General features: G+C 35.7%; 1 protein-coding gene across 1 annotated transcript in view; it reads right to left on the bottom strand.

The window, feature by feature from the left end:
* Positions 1–18,541, bottom strand: part of Sou (required for meiotic nuclear division 5 protein souji) — a 57,711-nt gene that overhangs the window by 36,498 nt on the left and 2,672 nt on the right. The window contains exons 2-5 of the mRNA XM_081763746.1: positions 8,390–8,535; positions 6,655–6,792; positions 4,443–4,580; positions 2,205–2,337 (exon numbers count right to left, since the gene is read on the bottom strand). Of these exons, the coding sequence (XP_081619872.1) occupies positions 2,205–2,337; positions 4,443–4,580; positions 6,655–6,792; positions 8,390–8,535 (555 nt within the window). The remainder of the gene's footprint in view (positions 1–2,204; positions 2,338–4,442; positions 4,581–6,654; positions 6,793–8,389; positions 8,536–18,541) is intronic.

The raw sequence follows: 18,541 nt of genomic DNA, 5'->3' as shown, positions 1-18,541 counted from the left end.
TTCATTACAATAAGGATGAAACGACTTCCTGTACGTAGTCCTCATCTGTCAAGTTCCTAAATGTCATGAACAGGGCCCGGATTTTTATGTGCTAAAAAACTATAAAATATTTATTTTTATGTGCTAAAAAATGAAAAAAATATTTGCTAAAAATTAAAAAAATATTTAACAAAAAATATCAAGGAAGAGTATGGAAAAATGCCCAAAATAAGAAAAATAAATACTGGTTCTCACCAATAGCTCCTATTTATCAGATGTCGAAATTCCATGAGCATTGCAGTAGATAACTAATATCTTTCTTTTCCAACTTGTCCATTGTAAAGTCACGACTGTCACGGAATAATGCCTTATATTGAGAAAAGGAACGTTCTACATCACACGATGCTAACCTCGCGTATTTGAAAAAGGGTATATATCTCGAATATTCACACCATCAACTTCATTTGTGTTTTGGCCTTCCGATACTTCAGATATTTTACATAGGGTTTTATAGCCAATCTTTTTGTCAAACTAATCCTTAAATTTTTTTCTTCCGACTTCAGCTTTCGAAGCAGAAAGAACATTCAGCCTTCTTTCAACGCACTGCACTTTTTTAACCGAAGTACTAAATAAATCTATCCGGTCTAGTACTAAATAAATAACTCTAGTTTCTCTTTAGAGTGAGTCAAGAAACCGAAATTGGCAGATATGAAAGCCAAGTCACATTTCAAGCCACTGTCATGTAGTAAATTTTGAACAATTTCAATGGATAAAGCACTGCCTGGATTTAGTTTAATTACTACAGATACAAATACTTCAAAATTCTCCGCATAAAATAGTACTGCATTAAGCCAGGCACCCCACCGTGTGATTACGGGTGTTGGGAGGAAGTGCAGTGGCGGATCTAGAAGGTAAAAACTGGGAGGGCAGCCAATACCCAGACTATGATAGGTATATATAAACTTTCAAAAATATATAAATAATAACTTAAATTATTTTGTCACTGAAAAAACTGGGGGAAGGGGACTAACTCCCCCAACCCTGGCCTAGATCCGCCACTGAAAAGATCGGGATTTGTTTCTTTGAAAAGTTGAATTCTAGTTGGCGATTTTAAGATTTTTTTTTTTTTTTTCCATTTGACACTAGTCTACTTTTGGATAAAGGGTTAGGATTTTTTCATACAGTCGATGTAGAGCGTATACGAAACATGTCACGTGAATCATGTTAGGGTAGCACACAGAAAGAGCTTTCTTCATATAAGAAGCACCATCAGGCAGAAAAAGCAAAATATTGTCATATTTCACATTATTTGGCCACAAAATGTGCAAAGATTCATTGAACAGCCTGACAATTGTCACGTGATTCGTAACTGAAAGTTCTTTAGAGGCTACCAAGAAATGTTTGGAAATTATTTCATCATTTTACAGTACACTTACCATAACATTTCTCCCTTTTCTAACACTAACAGAATTACTAGTTATATCAATGCTCACACAAATGTTTTCGTTGTCATATACGGAGCTAATGTGTGTTACTGTTTCTTCATAACATTTAGGTAGATAGTTTCTCCGAAGCGCTGACTCATCTGGAGGACTTCCGTTTGTATATTTGGTAAGAAAATTTCGGGCTCCAGATTGTTTATCATATATAGGGGTATGTCAGCATGTCATTATGTAGCCTTTTCTCTCAAGAGAAAGAAAAGAACAATTCGTTGTGAAATTTAGAATAAAATAACGGAAAATTACTAAAAATATGTATTTATTACAAAAATGTCCAAAATATTTATTTACACAACTTTTTTCAGAAAATATGTATTTTTATGTGAAATAAATTTACACTTGCAGACTCTTAATTGGAATAATTAACTTTGTTTTGGGCTTGTACGTGTTTGGTAAAAAATTTTTACATATAAATCCGGGCCTTAGTCATAAATAACCTAAAGTTTCGCATGATTAAGTATGGTAAAGACGCTCGGTTTTCAAACATGTAGAGGATTTTGTTAAAGAGAAAGTAGCATACTTATACATATCTCACACTGCAAATTATTTTTAAAGAACACTTTATAAAGCCAAATACTGATGTGTTCTATTAAATAGAGACGCAATGGATTTTCTAAATATATATTTGGGCTTAATTTATTTCATGATAATACAAATTTAAATAACATATTATAATGACATTCAACTACTGCTGGATATATTTAAGACATTAAAACACACACTAACCTTTGTCATGCCGTTGTACAAATTGAGGAAAATAAGTACGGGCATACTGTATAGCTTCAGTCTGTTTGGATGGACCTTGTTGAATAAGAGCAATAAATTGTAAACGATGAAGTTTGAACTCTAGTGAGGAATTCTGAAAAGGAAGATCATTTTGATAAGCACTACTGTGAATACATGTTAAGAAGAAGAAAAAAAAAAAGCTGCAATGTAATAATAAATATCTTTATACTTTTTATTAGCTGGCAATTAAGTCCCAATTAAACTATGAAATCATCATTTTCTTCTTTTACTAACGAAACAAATTAAAACAGCTGGTCTAGTGGATAGTGCGCGACTGATGCAAGTAGTCATTGGTTCGATTTCACTGTGAGACCGCACTGTAGTTATTCGCATTCTACCTTAGACTTAGGTCGACGTCTCTTACAACCGGATGCTGAACACGAACATATAGCCAGCGAACATAATGAATAGAACAAGGTTTTAGTTTTAAGTGTTGTTTTTGTGAAAAATACTTGGCTTTTCAAAACAAAACAAAAAAGCCTACATATATTTGTCTTTAGATTGGGACTATCTTTTTCTGATACAGACATATGAATTTCAAAATAAACAGAAGATGGTGACACAATATGTAAAGTGCCACGTATGAAGTGTTCTGCGAGACAGGATTAGTGCATTCGACTGTGTCTGGCGTCAATCTTGCTCCAGTAGCACGCTAAAATCTGCACTTGCTCTTCGCTGACAGTATGGTGACCTGAATGAATCAAATCTGTCGTGTTTTCACGACCTCCATGGAAGATTAAACCTACCTCACAACTGTTCTGTATGATAACGTCGTATCCCCACACGCCTCACAAAACTTTATGGCACTATCTTGATGTACAGTTGCGGGTACATTCAATTTTCAACCACGTGCGCTGTTTCTGTTCCATTGTTAATATACAATGCCCAACTGTTTAGACTGCTACCCCACATACTGTCTTTTTTTCTCGTCACAGCACCTGTGTCTTGCGTTGGAAAGGCGAGTTCTTTTACTGTGAGGTAGGTAAGATATCAACAAACATGTGCTAGGTGTAAGAATAACGAATCTCATTTCGCATTTACAGCAGTATGCTACTATTAAATTTTCAACCCACGTGTATGTAAAAGAATACATTCACTGACTCGCTCATCAACAGATCTCCGACACTATTACACGTAGAACTTTGAAATTTTATAAAAACGTTCTCTTTGCACCCTAGACTGTAGGTGAGACGGAGTTTTACGAAATGCGACCAAAAGAGGGGAACAGGATTTTTTTTCCACCATGTCCCAAAAACTATTGAGCGCAGAATCTTCAAATTGTATGAGTGTTATTCACTTTAAGTATTCAATATCGAAGACAAAGCGGAATGGAACCGAGAGAGGAAGGGATGGAAAATATATGCGGTAACATGCAGAGGCATGTGTTAGTTTTTATATATTTTGACAGCAACGAGAAAGATATATTCCAGAAGAAAGGGACATGAAATTATTTAATTAGTGTTTTATTATATTTATTCATTAATGTAATCGCAGTTACAGATGTTACATCATTTTATATTGAAAACTACAATTAAGCATAAGCAGAGAACTAGATTAAAAGGTACTATTCCAACATTTAACTAGAACTCTTCAGACACAAATTACAAGCACACCAAAGAGAAACGAGTGTTACTCAGATAACACAAGTGAATAAATTTATAACAGAACTATCTAAAATGTGACTCGCAAGAACTTATGAACTAAGTCTGAGTCTTTTCTTAAAATAGTAAAATCTCCATATTGGGACCCCTGTAACAGCAAATGATCACAGTAAGTAATCAACTTATTAATTTACTTCTAGCAAGATATAAATGAAAACTAACAGTACAAAAATACATATAGCATAATGTTCCACGAGTGTATACATTGACTTCGGGAATCCCTGAGATATTACGAGCAAGACAACGAATAGATAAAATACAGATGAGATATAATTCTACGTAAAAAAGACACTGATTTTAAAAACATGCAAGTTGTTAGAAAAGTGATACAATACAGTAACACCATGAATTTTGAGTACCCTGTTCTTTCTATAATGTCGTCCATAACATCATTCTTATAAAATTAACGAAGTGTAAATCGTTCAGATAGCTACTCAATTTGCTTCACAAATCAAGTACTCAACATTATCTATGTATGCATAATCTCACACTAAGAAAATAGATAGTAAATACTTACTTGAGCTGCTAAACTATCCCTATGAGAACGCGCCCACTCTAGCGCTGGTTCTAGATTGTGTTGCTTCAATGAATCTAGAATTCTGTTCAGTTCTGAGAATGGTTCTTTGCTACCTTCTTCTATTTTCAATCCAGCTTCCTAGAACAGCAAAGCTTAAACTTAGGCATGAGGAAAAATTGAAGACAATGCAATATCCAAGTTAAGTATTATAATATCTTACTCACTCGAAGAAAACCGAATATTCATCCTCGTAGAAACAAAAGATCGCAACAGAATCTAATCCTGTGCCAAATTAAGCCAGTTTAGTTGATTGTTACCTACTTCCTTATGATCTTCCATTATTATTTTGGTTTACACACGTCCCTCTTACCCACAGGTTTCCTAACTACCTCACCTCATGTTTTCATGCAAGCAACGTTCTTCGTTCCTCTTAGATGACTATCTTATTTGTACAGTTAGCTCCGATTTTGTGGTTAACACATCTATAAGAACACCCAATTTCGGTCTAAAATCCTATTGGTTTCAGATCCCGATTCTCCTGATCAAACGGCTCAATAATATGTTATCTGACATAAGGTTTTGGATTTTCGCACAATAAACGACGACTACTGATTTCAGACTTCCACTTTATAATTCAATTCCCAGATCTATCCTCTGTACATGTGATTTTCAGTTCACAAATTACTTTTCTCACCGCAACAAACTGACATTAAACTAAATTACTTTATTTCTTTATACGCATGAATGCAAAAATTACAAAACACGTCACAATGATATGCTTTGTGTGCTTGATGTCTGCAAAATACATTTACACTCGAATAAACTTATTTCTCAGTAATTTTTACATTTACATATTTTTCTGGTTGTAAACACATTTCTCTCTTTTTTTTTTCTGTCAGACATATATATTTGCAAGCAAAATATAATTCGATGTTCATCTCATATTATTTAACTGCACTTGTAAATATGCTTGCCTTTCAAGTTACTATCTGATTTCGTAATGAAAAGCTGTTTACACATATAGAAGAACCACAAACGAAAAGACCTGAGCTATATTCTGCAGAGCAGAATCAGAAGTTGGATTTTAAGCTCGATCATAAAGATTACGAGTTAGGCCAACAATATGTAGTTATCTCAAGAGACCACTGATTTCTTCCAATCCAACATTTCAACAGCCATTTTAAAATCTTGTCTTCGTTATAGGAACTGAAGACGCAAAAACAATAAAACAGTGTTATCTTATTTTCTTTACGGGCGTAAATATATTTTTTTGAACATTTGACTGAAAATCATCACTCATGATCACGAAGCTAGGATGAGGTTTCCCTGAAGGTTTTAGGGAGAGAAGTAAATAGAAAATATATTCGAATAGTGGAATTAAAGAAGTCATTTAAAAAACTTACTAAAAGGATGTACTGACCAACGCCAACTTAACTTATTTCTTTCAAACAATACATAACAGAAACTTTCAACCAGATCCTACTAGAGGGATTCATTTATTGCAATCAAATATCTGTCGTGTCTGCCAATAAAATTATTTTCCGTTTCCTTTTTTTCCAGAACACTATGGAGTTGGATAATTATGGCAAAAAGAAAAAGCTAGTAGATACCATTGTTGTCAGTTTGATTTTTCTTTCTATATTTTCCACAATTGAAATTTGTTTTTTTCCCTACACTGTTAACGATCAGGAAGAATAATTTTCTCATACAAAGATCTGAATTTTCAAAGATATGCAATTACTTATGAATTAACACAATGGATATTGAATATTAGTAAGGTTGAGCTCATCGAAATCAAGCTCAAGTAATCCTTTAGATTTATGGGCGCAGATTCCCAAAAAAGCAGGCTCTTCATCTTCGAGTTCGTACCAAAAGTTAAAAACCCGAAGCAAAACAATGTAAAGATCGTGAATATGGAGTACAATAATATTCTTCTATAATGCAGGAATGTTACTGTACTGTAAATCTATTACAAAGCAACAGATAATTCATTAAAGGATTCGTACTGAAGATGACAAGCAGTCATTGAAGCATATATCGACAAGTTTTAAAAAGCAGATTATTAGGTGAGATCAATTTTATTGATATGCAGTAACATTTCTTTTCTTTCCACTTCATACATCATACTAAACATGTAGGGAAATATTTCCTTTACGAAGCAAATATCAAAGAACAATATTGTGAATTAGTTTACATTGAAGCAAATACAAACCTTGGCCAGTTCTTCAGCTATGTCCAACATTCCTTGTCGGTAGAAATGTTGACAAATCACTTGATTCAACAATTGAACCCTTTCTGGACTAGAGAATACTTCCTCTCTACTTGTTGATGCGAAATCAGCTACAAAATTCTAAAAAAGAAAATACGTTGCAAGAATCCATACAAAGCCTTTCTTAATCTACTGTTAACTACTACGCCAATTAATCTAATAAACAATTAAGTATTTGTAAGTTGGCATCCGTATCACGGGTATATGGATTTTATCTGCCCGTTTCGAGCTGTTGCTTGTTTATAACTTTTCTGCACAGGGTTGGCTGGTTTAAACCAGCTGTTTAAAAAAAAAAAAAAAAAAAAAGGTTTAAACCAAAAAACGAAACATGTTCATAAAAGTGAACTATTCGCAAAATCTTGATGAACACACATTTGTGGGTTATCACATTTCACTCCCATATATTATTTGTACTATATTCAGACCTAAATTCCCCATTCTTTACTCAAAGAGATTATATTACAAAAGCAACTTTTTTTTACGTAACTTTATGGATGTTTCTTTTGTAATTTTTTTATAGTTTGTTATTATTGTTATGCAACCAAAGGAAAATTCTAAACATTGTTTCGTTTTAATAATGTTTACTATTGATAAAATACATCGAAATGCCGTACTTTTTTTTGGGAGGGGGGTCATACAAACCCCACGAGAGGCAATTATTGAGGCAAGAATCTTTGGTAACTATTTATGTATAAATGGGTCAGAGCCAAAGTGGACTCAAATAATTCGTATCTTTATTCACTTTTCTTACTGATATGCAAAGTAAGTCGTTATATTTCTTTAACTTGGACTAATAAAAGTCGTAGTGAACTGACTTAGACTAAATTAGTTCTACTGTACTCTGTAGTACTTTGAAATTGTCCATATGTAATTCTGTATAATGGTTGCACTTGTGCAATTGTTTATCTTTTTGTCCTTTTGTCCTAATGACTCTTGACGATTATATTAACAAATATGTAAAGATCAGTCAACGTATTTTTATCAGGAGTCCTTCGTGAGTGAGTCGGCAAATGTATCGCATTTGTGGCCAATTAGTCCCGGTTTCGAGTTCAAATGGAAGACAGTTTCTCTTGGATGTAAGTCGAGAAGCGGTTTGGATTACGCTTTTAAGCTTATGTGACCCCTTCCAGCATAATCCAGTTGTTGCATACTAACACCAAGGCGAAACAAGCTTATTTCTGTTTATATGTGATATAAATACATAGAGCAAATTATTTAAACCAAAAAAAAAAAAACTTGTTTAAACCCCCAAAAAAAACTGTTTTTTGTTTTTTTCAATAAAACCATGGTTTTTGCCAACCCTGTTTCTGCATATACATAACTGATCTCTATTCTTTATTACTTACTTCTAGCCTGGTGGAAAACATACTGCAATAATAATTGGTACAACTATTTTAGCATCCTTTAAGTAATACGCAATCATGTCACAATGATATTCTTGGCCTAGGGTTAAATAGGAGTTATCATGTTAAACTCTTAGTACGGTGTCAAAACAAATAAATTCTTCCAGAAATAACCTTAAACTATTCAAACCAATTAACATTTCTAGTAGTGAATCTAGAGACTCACATTAATAATAATTACAACTTTTTACAAGCATTTCCTGATTTAAACATATACATTTCGGCAGGCTTATATACAAAAGTGAAAATGAAAGTAAAAGATAATGTAATGTTACCCTGTCAATGGCTTTTCCCACTTTCGAAACAGTACTATGAAGATCTCGATGGTCTGTGGCCAGTCGTTGAACAGTTTCTCGTACCTTGATGATAGCCTGTCTCAAAATAGCTATCTGATCTACACTCAACTCATGATCCGCGGGAGCTACAAGAAAATGAAAGAATAATCAACACTTTTATACATAAGGAAAACTCATCTCTTTGCCTGTTGATTTACAACATTTTTGAATATTTCGTCGAAATATCGTATCTAAGGGCTAGTCTTCAATATAACACTATTATATAAAAGAATTTATATAACACTATACTGTAATATGACCATAACTAAAACAGTTTCATTGGTGTTTTCAAGAAATTCTTCACTTAAGGTCATGTCGTCCCTGAAGTAAATTGTAATGTCACCTTTTAGTAACGTACTGATCAGTATGAGGAGCTTCTTGAAAATACCGAACACAATGAACACCACTGAACCACCACCCTAAGAAAAGGCAGACTCAGGACGCAAATTAGTATTTTTTTTTTTTTTTTTTTCAAAGTTGATTCCATCTATGTGCTGATTTTCTTCTTTCTATGAGAATACTTAATGTTTATTTGTAGACCTAAGTACAAAGGGCGTTCAATAAGTTTTGCACAGATGTGTTTGTTAGTTGCAACACGATGATGAAATTTTAGGTGAACATACTTTGATCTTTGGCTTCAAAATGGAAATAATTGTTGTTTCCTATTGTTTAAAAGTAAAACACAACGGACACTGAAGTAGACATAAGGACCCGACAACGATCGTAATGGACTTCCTGTTCAAAATCGGTAATGTATCAGTCACATCAATTATAGAAGTTGCTTCCGGTTTATGGGGATTACACTGGACCATGCCAGTATCCAACGTTAGTACAGCGGTTTAAAAGACCTAGACTTTTCAGACCAGGCCAGAAAATTATGGCCCCCTTTTACTAAGATCAGTGCGGTGTCATTTTCGTGAACTTCTTGGAACACAGCTCCATAATTAACAAGAAGTGTTACTGTTTGTCACTGGATAAAGTATGACGTACTCGTAAGGTATGACGTAAGAGACCAGGGCTGCAAGGTAAGGTCATCAATCTCAATTATGACAATGCCAAGCCTTACACAGCCATGACGACACAGCATAAAATCATGAAAATGGGATGGAAATTTGTCCTTCAGCCTTCATCTAGTCCGGACTTGGTTCCTTCGGATTTCTTCCTATTTGGTCGTCTGAAGGCCCACCTGCGAGGTAAAAAACATTCGACAGTGACAAGACCCTCATTTCTTGTGTGAAACAATGGTGTAAAAGTCAGTTACCTGAATTTTACCAAAGTGCATTCAAGGTATGGAAAGAACGTTAGACAAGAAGAGTTCCAGCAGATGGAAACTACATTGAGTGCCATGGTCTTGTACAGAAGGTTGGTCCACATTTATGGAAACGAAGTGGAACGTTCGCCAGGGACGCTAGAATCGCACAGCAGAGAATCAGAAACCAGTTGTATGGAGAATTCGGTAGCAGGAAGTGAAGAGCTCCGAATGTAAAATGCCTCCAAAAGTGACCCCATTCTGGGAGGGGTACATCGCCGCTCTTTCCGACATCGGATACAGCTACAGTGCAGTTGTGAAACAGTTTTCGTCCAAGGGTTTCATCATTTCCAAGAAGGGTATTGCAAATGTACTCAAACGCAACAAAAATGCACAGCCAGAGGAATAGGGTATGCGCACAGTGGCACGAAAACAACACCCCTATCCCAAACGTACAATGGATGTGGTTCGTCCCAGGTGACCCAGGTTCATGAAGTTGGTGACCTCGGAGAATCCGCCGCCACAAAGAGACATTGCCAGAAGTGTTAGAAGATCTCAATCAACTGTGCAGAGGATAATTAGCCAGGATTTACGCCTGCAAGTGAAGCATAAGCCACGTGTTCACAAATTCACAGCCAAACACATCCAGGAACGCAGGGTTCATTGCAAACGGCTCTATGAATGGTATTTAGCGGGTGACAAATGGAAATATGTGGTCACGTTAGACGAGGCCTGGATCTATTTGTCAAACTCCAAGAGGGTTCGAGCCATTTACTATCATCCCAAGGATGCCAAGGACAATACCAATTGAGTCCGCACGTGCCGCGGAAGTTTTCCCCATGACTTTATGGTGGTTGCAGGTTTTTGCCATAAAGGGAAACTCCTCCTGCAAAGAGTTGCACGCAATATGAAAATTAACGCAGCATACTATCAACAATACGTTCTGGAGCCATTATACCGGCAGCATATTCCGTCGTTGTATGGTACTGAGGTGTCGAAAGTCTTCATTCATCAAGACAAAGCAGCCAGCCACACGGCTCGAACAACTGTGGTATACATGGCCCGCAAAGCGCGTAAAACTGGAATCCATTCTATCCCATATTCAGACATCCCTGCTGTCAAGTCTCCCGACTCTGCATCAATGGACTTTTGTGCTTTCGGGTGTTTGAAGCGAGCAACTTCCTTACGTCGCCCACGTACATTGACTGGCTTGTGAATAGTTTGCAAGGGGAAGTGGTCCTAACTTGATCAGATTTCTCTGAACAAAAGCCTACTCCAAAGGAAACTTCGGGGTCAGGCTATAGTTTATAGTCAGGGTCGTCATATCGAGCACAACCGCTGGTGGAAATACGGCTTTACGCCTTAGCGTAGGAGAGAGAAAATCGTTTCCATAAATGTGGACCAACCTTCTGTAGTCAAAGGCTTAAAGTATGTTCACCTAAAATTTCATCATCATATTGCAACTAATAACAATGCTACTACCTATGCAAAACTTATTGAAAGCTTCTTGTACCAATGTTTACAGTTATCTTTCGAGATCTGCAGTTGTTTCATTAAGGAACATAAGTTTTTTTTTCTTTTTATGTAATGCAACGTTATATGAACCTAGCAACAGTTGTTACCGTTTAACGTAACAGTAAATTGGTGTCAAACTTAACTGAGGAGAATGTTGACGGTTTCCCTTAGTTGAACTGCTCCTATGAATTGAATAACATAACCTTGTACTAACAGTAAGATTTACGTGACTGTAAAAGTCCAATTTCGGTATCCATCCTGTATTCTTCTGCTGTTGCTTCTTTCAGCTCTTTATACTTTCTGCTGGTCTTGTAGTTCTTCCTCCAGGAAGTCGAACTGGGGCTTCCGTGCCTTGGTAGGATGTTGGTTTCCTTTCGGACTCCGCTGCGCTTGTGTTTGTTTTGTTGATGTAAGCCAAGGGCATATTACAGTATTGGCGTACTCCCAATTGTACCGTATATACATTTTTGGCTTAGTACAATGTGAAATCAGAGCCACCGCAATACATTCAAATTTCAATCCTCCCAGCGAAATCGAACCCAGGTTGGCGTGCACCAAAGGCGTATTATTTTCTATTAACCTCTCGTAACTTCATGCATCAAGTTCGAACTTGTTCAAGAAGTTCTGCTGCAACCACGAAAACTGTTTTCACTGGTAACATAATATTGTAGTGTGCTAGTTACAGTGTTTGTGTGAATCACAATGGAGAAGTTCTATTACAGTAAGAACCGTAATAAATGTGTAGATTATTTTAAAAGGCATAAGATAATTGTGTACAGAAAGAATTCTTGACAAAAATTTTATCTTGCGGTAAAATATATGTATTGCGTACAACGCGTCTGCCAAAACGTAGTATTAGGAGAGGATGATTATTTGCGTAAACGGTGCTTTGAATATTTACTGTGAACAACCTGAATGTGTGTGAGATATTGGTGACCACGAAAGAAGATGTAAATATGAAATTATGCACCAGCAAGATAAAGAATTTGTTCGTCTGAATGTAGATTTGGAAACCATCTGGAAACCAGACAGTTAACATGCTAAACATGAATGTGTCGCCATTAAAAACAGCCGTTATCGTTGAAACCTAGACTACGGTGAAGGATTCACCTCTCAAAATTTTTCATACTGCCTTTCAAATCGCCTAGTGCACTACAATGTCAAGCTACCAGTAAACATTTTTATGGTTCCAGAGAACACTAGGACGATGTTCACAACACCGAATCACACAAACTATCAATAACTCACGAGATAAAACTTTTTAATGAAATACATGTAATTTTTCGAAAACTGTGGTGATGTAGGGAAAAATTGTGCTTCATGTGATGTTTACAATCATTAATGAATACCAAATATCAAATAAAATCCACGTAGTGTCATTTGGAAACAAATAAAAGTTCTAGCAAGTTGGCAACACTGCCAACCGAATTGCAACGCACGTAAAAATCATCATATTGATACAAATCAACTTTCTGAACTTTATCAAAGCTTTAACACATAGTTTTTGATTTAAGGCGAAATATATATTTTATTTTCCATTGTCCCGAGCCGATTTTGGGTCTCGAGTTGGAAGCCCTGTAACTCGAAAACGAAGCGGAATTCGACTAATGTTTATCGGAACTTTTCTACTGGATTTGATGTCAGGATTCATTTCTCAAAATTTTCATACTCCCTTTCAATTCGCCTTCTGTATAGGACCCAGGGATTTATTTGTAACCAGGGAAGCCTGGGAATTTCCCCCCTTCTAAGTTTTGACTTCCCTGTCTCTCGCTTTAATTTAGTCTTCTCAGACTGGGAAGATATTTTCCCCCCTTTCTTAGGCTATACAACTGTTTTAAAATACGATAACTCAACTTCGTGTTCTTTTTTATAGAATTGCTTCTCGAAGAAAAAAACTTACAGCTAGTACCACTGCTTATTCTTGATCTAAGAAAAATGAAAAACAAAGTTTTCAATCATTAGTGAGCAGTCACTGCAGTTGGTAGCTTTTTCGTTGACAAGCACGTTAAAAAGAGCAGAAGGAAAAAGATATTAGACTATATTTTAATAAAAGAAAGGCTCCAGACGATAGAAAGGCAAGTAATTCTGGCACACAGTGTAAGAGGCTTTCATCTGAAGATAGTGCAGAGTCCGAAACCATATTACAGACATCTCATCAGAAAGATAAGAATGATTTGGAGTCTAGTGTTAATAATGGTGAGGTTATTTCTGTTCCCAGTGGCTTGTTCCCTTTCATATGTGATCAAGAACAATTTGCGAGCTGGAAAATTAAACGACCGTGGCTAGGTACTAAGCAAAGTACTGATGACATTAGCGTTGTGTGTGCCATATGTGCTTCCGTTCTGGATTCATACAGAAAGAAGACTAGATGTGCAAAATGTATGGTACAACGGTGTTACTGCAAAAGTAAAGAAACTTCTTGATCAAATCTATGAACACGAAAAATCTCTTGCATACAACAAATGTTTCCAATATGTGAATAAATAGATAGGGAAGAAATAAAGGTTTCAATGTCAAATGCAGAAGACAGGTGGAAAATTCTGAATGAAATTAGTGTTGAAAAGATGCTGCAATATTTAGAACTGCTTATGTTATTGCCCAAAATCATATGTCGTTTATCGTGCACCTACATCTTAACTAAATTGCAAGAAATAAATGGAATGCACAAGTTCTTTACTCCAATGTTACGTGTGCAAATATTATTGACTTTGTAGCTACAAAAGTGAAGGAAAAACTGCCCTAATATCCTGCAAATTCCAATGAACTCTTTGCGCTAATTATGGACAAATCCTCCACTGTGTCTGAAAATTATTTTCATTGTGTATATCCGTACTGTAGTTAATCAGGTATATAGCAATATATTTTTAGGTTTATTTGAGCTAAAACAACAACAGGCAGAGAGATTTGTGATACCGTGATTAAAATGTGTGAAAGTACGAATCTTTCCAAAACGATATTAGGGAAAGACTTATAACAGTTTGTACTGATGGCGTAAGTAACATGCAACTCGAAATAAATGGTGCGGTCTTTCTTAAGCTAGAATTAGATACCAATTTATTCGTGTTTCACTGCAGGAGCCACAAGCTAGAATTGACTGTTCACAACGATAATACGATTTCAGATATGGTTCATTTTCAAAACCTTGTAGAGCGATTATATATAATTTACTCAATGTCCCCAACGAACAGGCGAGAAATCGAATTAATATCAGAAGAACTAGGTTCAGTAGAAGCATTGTGGAAGTTCTACCCTGCGCTAGTGGAACATTTTCGTGAAGCTTCTAGAAATGTGCAAAAAAAAATTCAGCAGCATGCAATATTTTCGAACCAGTACGTAAAACTCACTAAGTGGAATTTTGTTTATAAAATGTCCATAATCCTAGAGGCACTGGGACTTCTACATGTCCTTAGCCTGTTTCTACAAGAGAGGTCTGCAACCCTTGTACAGGCAGTAAGAAAATTGGAACAACTGTATGTGTTTTGGAAGCGTTGAAAGAAAAAGACGGCGTGTCCATGCAAGAATTACAACGTCAGTTTGAAGAAGAAACTGGTCAGTTTTGTGGAGTTCACTTCAAAACCCTCAGACAGTTCTCTTGAGAAGTACCAGAAAATAAGATTGCAATTCTTTTAGGGTCTAGCAGATAACATACGGTCTAGCTTTATTTACGAAACGTTCAATGGGGTCGAGGTTTTGCTACAATCCAATTGATCAGAAGAATTACCTGCAAGAATGTTATACGATGACAAAGAAGTAATGGAAATTAAAAAAAAAAAAAAAATCCTCTGACGATTAAGCCAAAATTCTGCAGGAATTCCGAGTACATAAGATGGAAACTTCTAATATTGGGCTAAATCTACAAACTCTTAACTTGAGAATCAATGTTCTTCCAGTTTCTTCTGCAGAGTGTGAGAGAGGCTTTTCCAACTTAAAGTTACAGCTAGAAACAGTTTATCTGTAAAAACCCTTTACTCTTTTCATAAACGCTAATGGGCCAGACATTACTTCTTTCAATGCAGCCATCAGCTGGATAAAAAGTGGACATCATGCTGCTACCAACAAACCAACTGGGAAAGACGGTATACGATGTAAACCAACATCTTATGGCTTTACTACTCTAAAACCAGGTACAGTGGAAAAGTATTATTAATTTGTAAATACAGTGTTAGATAACATGCCGTAAGTGGGTAAGTCAGCTTAACCCAAAGTGAACCTATTTAATAAAATTAGGTTCAAGTGTATGTGCACTTATCATTGTTCTGCCCAAAGTAAACTCTTACCTTTTGTTGCATTTATTGTTCAGGCGAGGAATTTGGTCTTCAAAGACCAAATTAGAACTACCTCAAGAATTTCTTGTCATAACAAAACAGTTTTAAATAGGAGTGTGACACTTGTTATAACAAGTTGTGCAGGTTGCATTATAACTATAGGGCTTTATCTTAGTACTACACATTTGTCCTCAGCAGTAGGGCGAAAAGTAGCAAGGTAAATAACGCATGTAATCTAATCTACCTAACCAAATCTTTTTAAACTTTCCTACCAGTATTTATCATAAAATTGTTTTTTTAAAAAAGGTGAAAAAATGAACTTAGGGACCGCCTATCAGACTAGTACCGTAATTTCAAAGTTGTTAGGTTTAAAAATAACGTTATCCCAACCTGCCTTTAAAGTTGTTCTGTTATACGGAACACAATCTTGCATAAATATTCCACCCTTCTACAAAATCCACAAATAAATCACTGATAGGACCTAAATGCCCATACGAAATATTTACATTTCAAGTACAAAAATCGAAATTTCAATAATTAATTGCGAATGTTAGGGGCTGCAGCCGCATGAACGGTTAACGGGTATTAAATATTTAGGTACTTCTCCAATACATGTAAAAAGTTCAGATTTTTAAAAGGTAGGATTTTTGAGAAAATTGTATCCAAACATGGCGTCTTAATGTAAGTTTCAGCTTTTCATCATGCTATAACGTGGGATGTAATAATCAGAAACGTAAGTCCTTTACATTTTCAAGAGACCTTATGGAGTAGATTTCGATGCTAGAAGCAGATGGTTGATATTGCTCGTGAGGACAGAAAAAAAAATGTTTGAAGTTAGCAAAAATTTCACCATAGTTGGCAACATTGCGAGTGAATTGCACGATTCCTATTGGACCAATAGACGAATTTTGGCCCTTCACCGAAACATACAACTTTATACTCTTCCTGCTACTACGATTATGTTACTAAGTACACTCGTTTCTCTACAATAAAATTTTTAATTTGACATGTTTTTCAGTTTTTCGAGCAATCCGAAGAAGGGCAGCCATTTTGGAAGGCTGTATATCGAAGAAAAAAAATTTTTCAGCAAAAAGAAAAAATATGGGTCTAATAATTTTGTATGTAGTTTCTTATTTTAAAAAATGAACTAAATCTGGACAGTCGTGTGGACCACCCTGGACGATTTGAAATGGAATCACTTATCTATCAACTGTTCAGTATTGCAAACTCTTGTCATATTCAGAAAGGTATTTATTCCGAAGTTGGGCGTCCGCTTTCGCCACGTTTTTTCGCTGTTATCTCCTTTCCAGACTTTCTGCAATTTGTTATTAGGTTCATTAATCCGTGCTCTTTACAAACTTTTAAAAGATTTTGCTCGTTATCAACGTATTGCTACACAAATGTTAAAACTGTTAGTTCATTGCCCTTGTACATTTGCCATATTGATAACATAAATGCTCGTTTCTTTCCCACAATGCAGCTGCTCGGTTACCTTGCGCCAAGTAGTTCCCTCAACTCGCCGTATAGTCCCATGTTTATAACCGCTTATATATAACAAATAAACAGATTTTTCGAGACTCTTATTCATTATCAAGCACACAAACTATCAAATTATCCATATCTTTCCTGTAAATTTTAAAAATTTTGCTGGAAACGGACGCCCAACTTTGGAATTTAGCCCTTCAGAAATAACGAAAACAATGGTTCAATGGAATTATAAACTTGTTTCCCAACCTTATCATTGTGACGGCGGGAGAAGGGGGTTACAGCTTGGCATAAACACCACAGTGCATAAAACACGACCAAACTTTAAAGCACAAAAACTTGTACTAGGTGGCCACTAAAAAGCACGAATGTTACGTAACTGAGGAGCACTGGAGAGTAAAAGGTCCGCGCGGCAGCGTGTCCATAGAGTAGTAGGAGCGTTAGCGATGGTGGGTACACATAAACGAGGATTACGGAAAATCACTTCATATGGCATAAGAATACTTGCCTTGTGTATGACAGTTTTGTGGCACTTCCATTCACCATGTCTTCCTTATGGAGTACTACTATGTGGTAAGGATTACACTTCGCATTTCATATTTTTATCTTATTTACATATGAGAAGTAAAATACCAATATATTTTGGTATCTTATACACTCCTAATGTTAAGTCAACTGACATAAAACCAGTAGATTTTACAAATTTATGCCCCCTAGAATAGGATAGCACCGATTCCCAAAGAAGTGTTACGTTATTGAGTACTACTGGGTGTTGCTAGAATTAATTGCAGCAACTTCTTCTTCTCTATTGTATCACATACTTACCAAGTTAGTTACTACAACAGTGAATCTGAAACATTAACACGTTATGCACTATTATCAGTTTACCTAATATCGTCTCACTACGCCTTCATAGTCAAAGATCAAACTTCATTTTTCTCTGTAAGTTATCACTGTACAATGATGATTTTATCACTTTTGTTTATCTGATGCTTAAATTTTATGTAATTCTCCCAGTTTTTTTAATCTATATTCTTTAATTTTGGGGGGACCACCTCAGGCCCATATCCAGGGGGTCTAGGGGGCCGGGCCCCCTAAATTTTTGCTGCCCCCCTAAAAATTTTCAAGGTAGGTTTGCAAATGAACTATAATGTGATTGGATCGCCCCTCCCTCCCCCTACATTTTTGGGCTGGCTACCGGTTTGGATCACCTCCGGAACTTAACCCTATATTGCCAGTAAACTACTCAATTGAATTTATGCCATAACGTCTTGAAAATTCTAAGATTCCTCGGCAATCCGTTTATGGATAGTTTCAAATTCCACACTATTATTGGTGAAGCCATTTTAATTAGAGCTCTTATTTACAAATTATTCGAACTAATTAGCTTGCTTTTATGGAATTTACAAAAGCACAGCTTCCTAATACTCCTTTACAAGGTAACAAATATGGGAAAGAAACAATTATATGTTGTGATTCAATATAACGTTCCAGCAATTTCCTGAAAAAAAAAAGTAATGTCTTTTAAATACCAAATACCACTTTCTCTGTTAAGTTTTGCAGATAGTAATTTACTTA

The sequence above is a fragment of the Thermobia domestica genome, chromosome 1, assembly GCF_964235325.1.
Source record: "Thermobia domestica chromosome 1, izTheDome1.hap1.1, whole genome shotgun sequence".
NCBI lineage: Eukaryota > Metazoa > Arthropoda > Insecta > Zygentoma > Lepismatidae > Thermobia > Thermobia domestica.
Note: the sequence above shows the minus strand (reverse complement) of the source record. Positions and strands in the feature narration are given on the sequence as shown.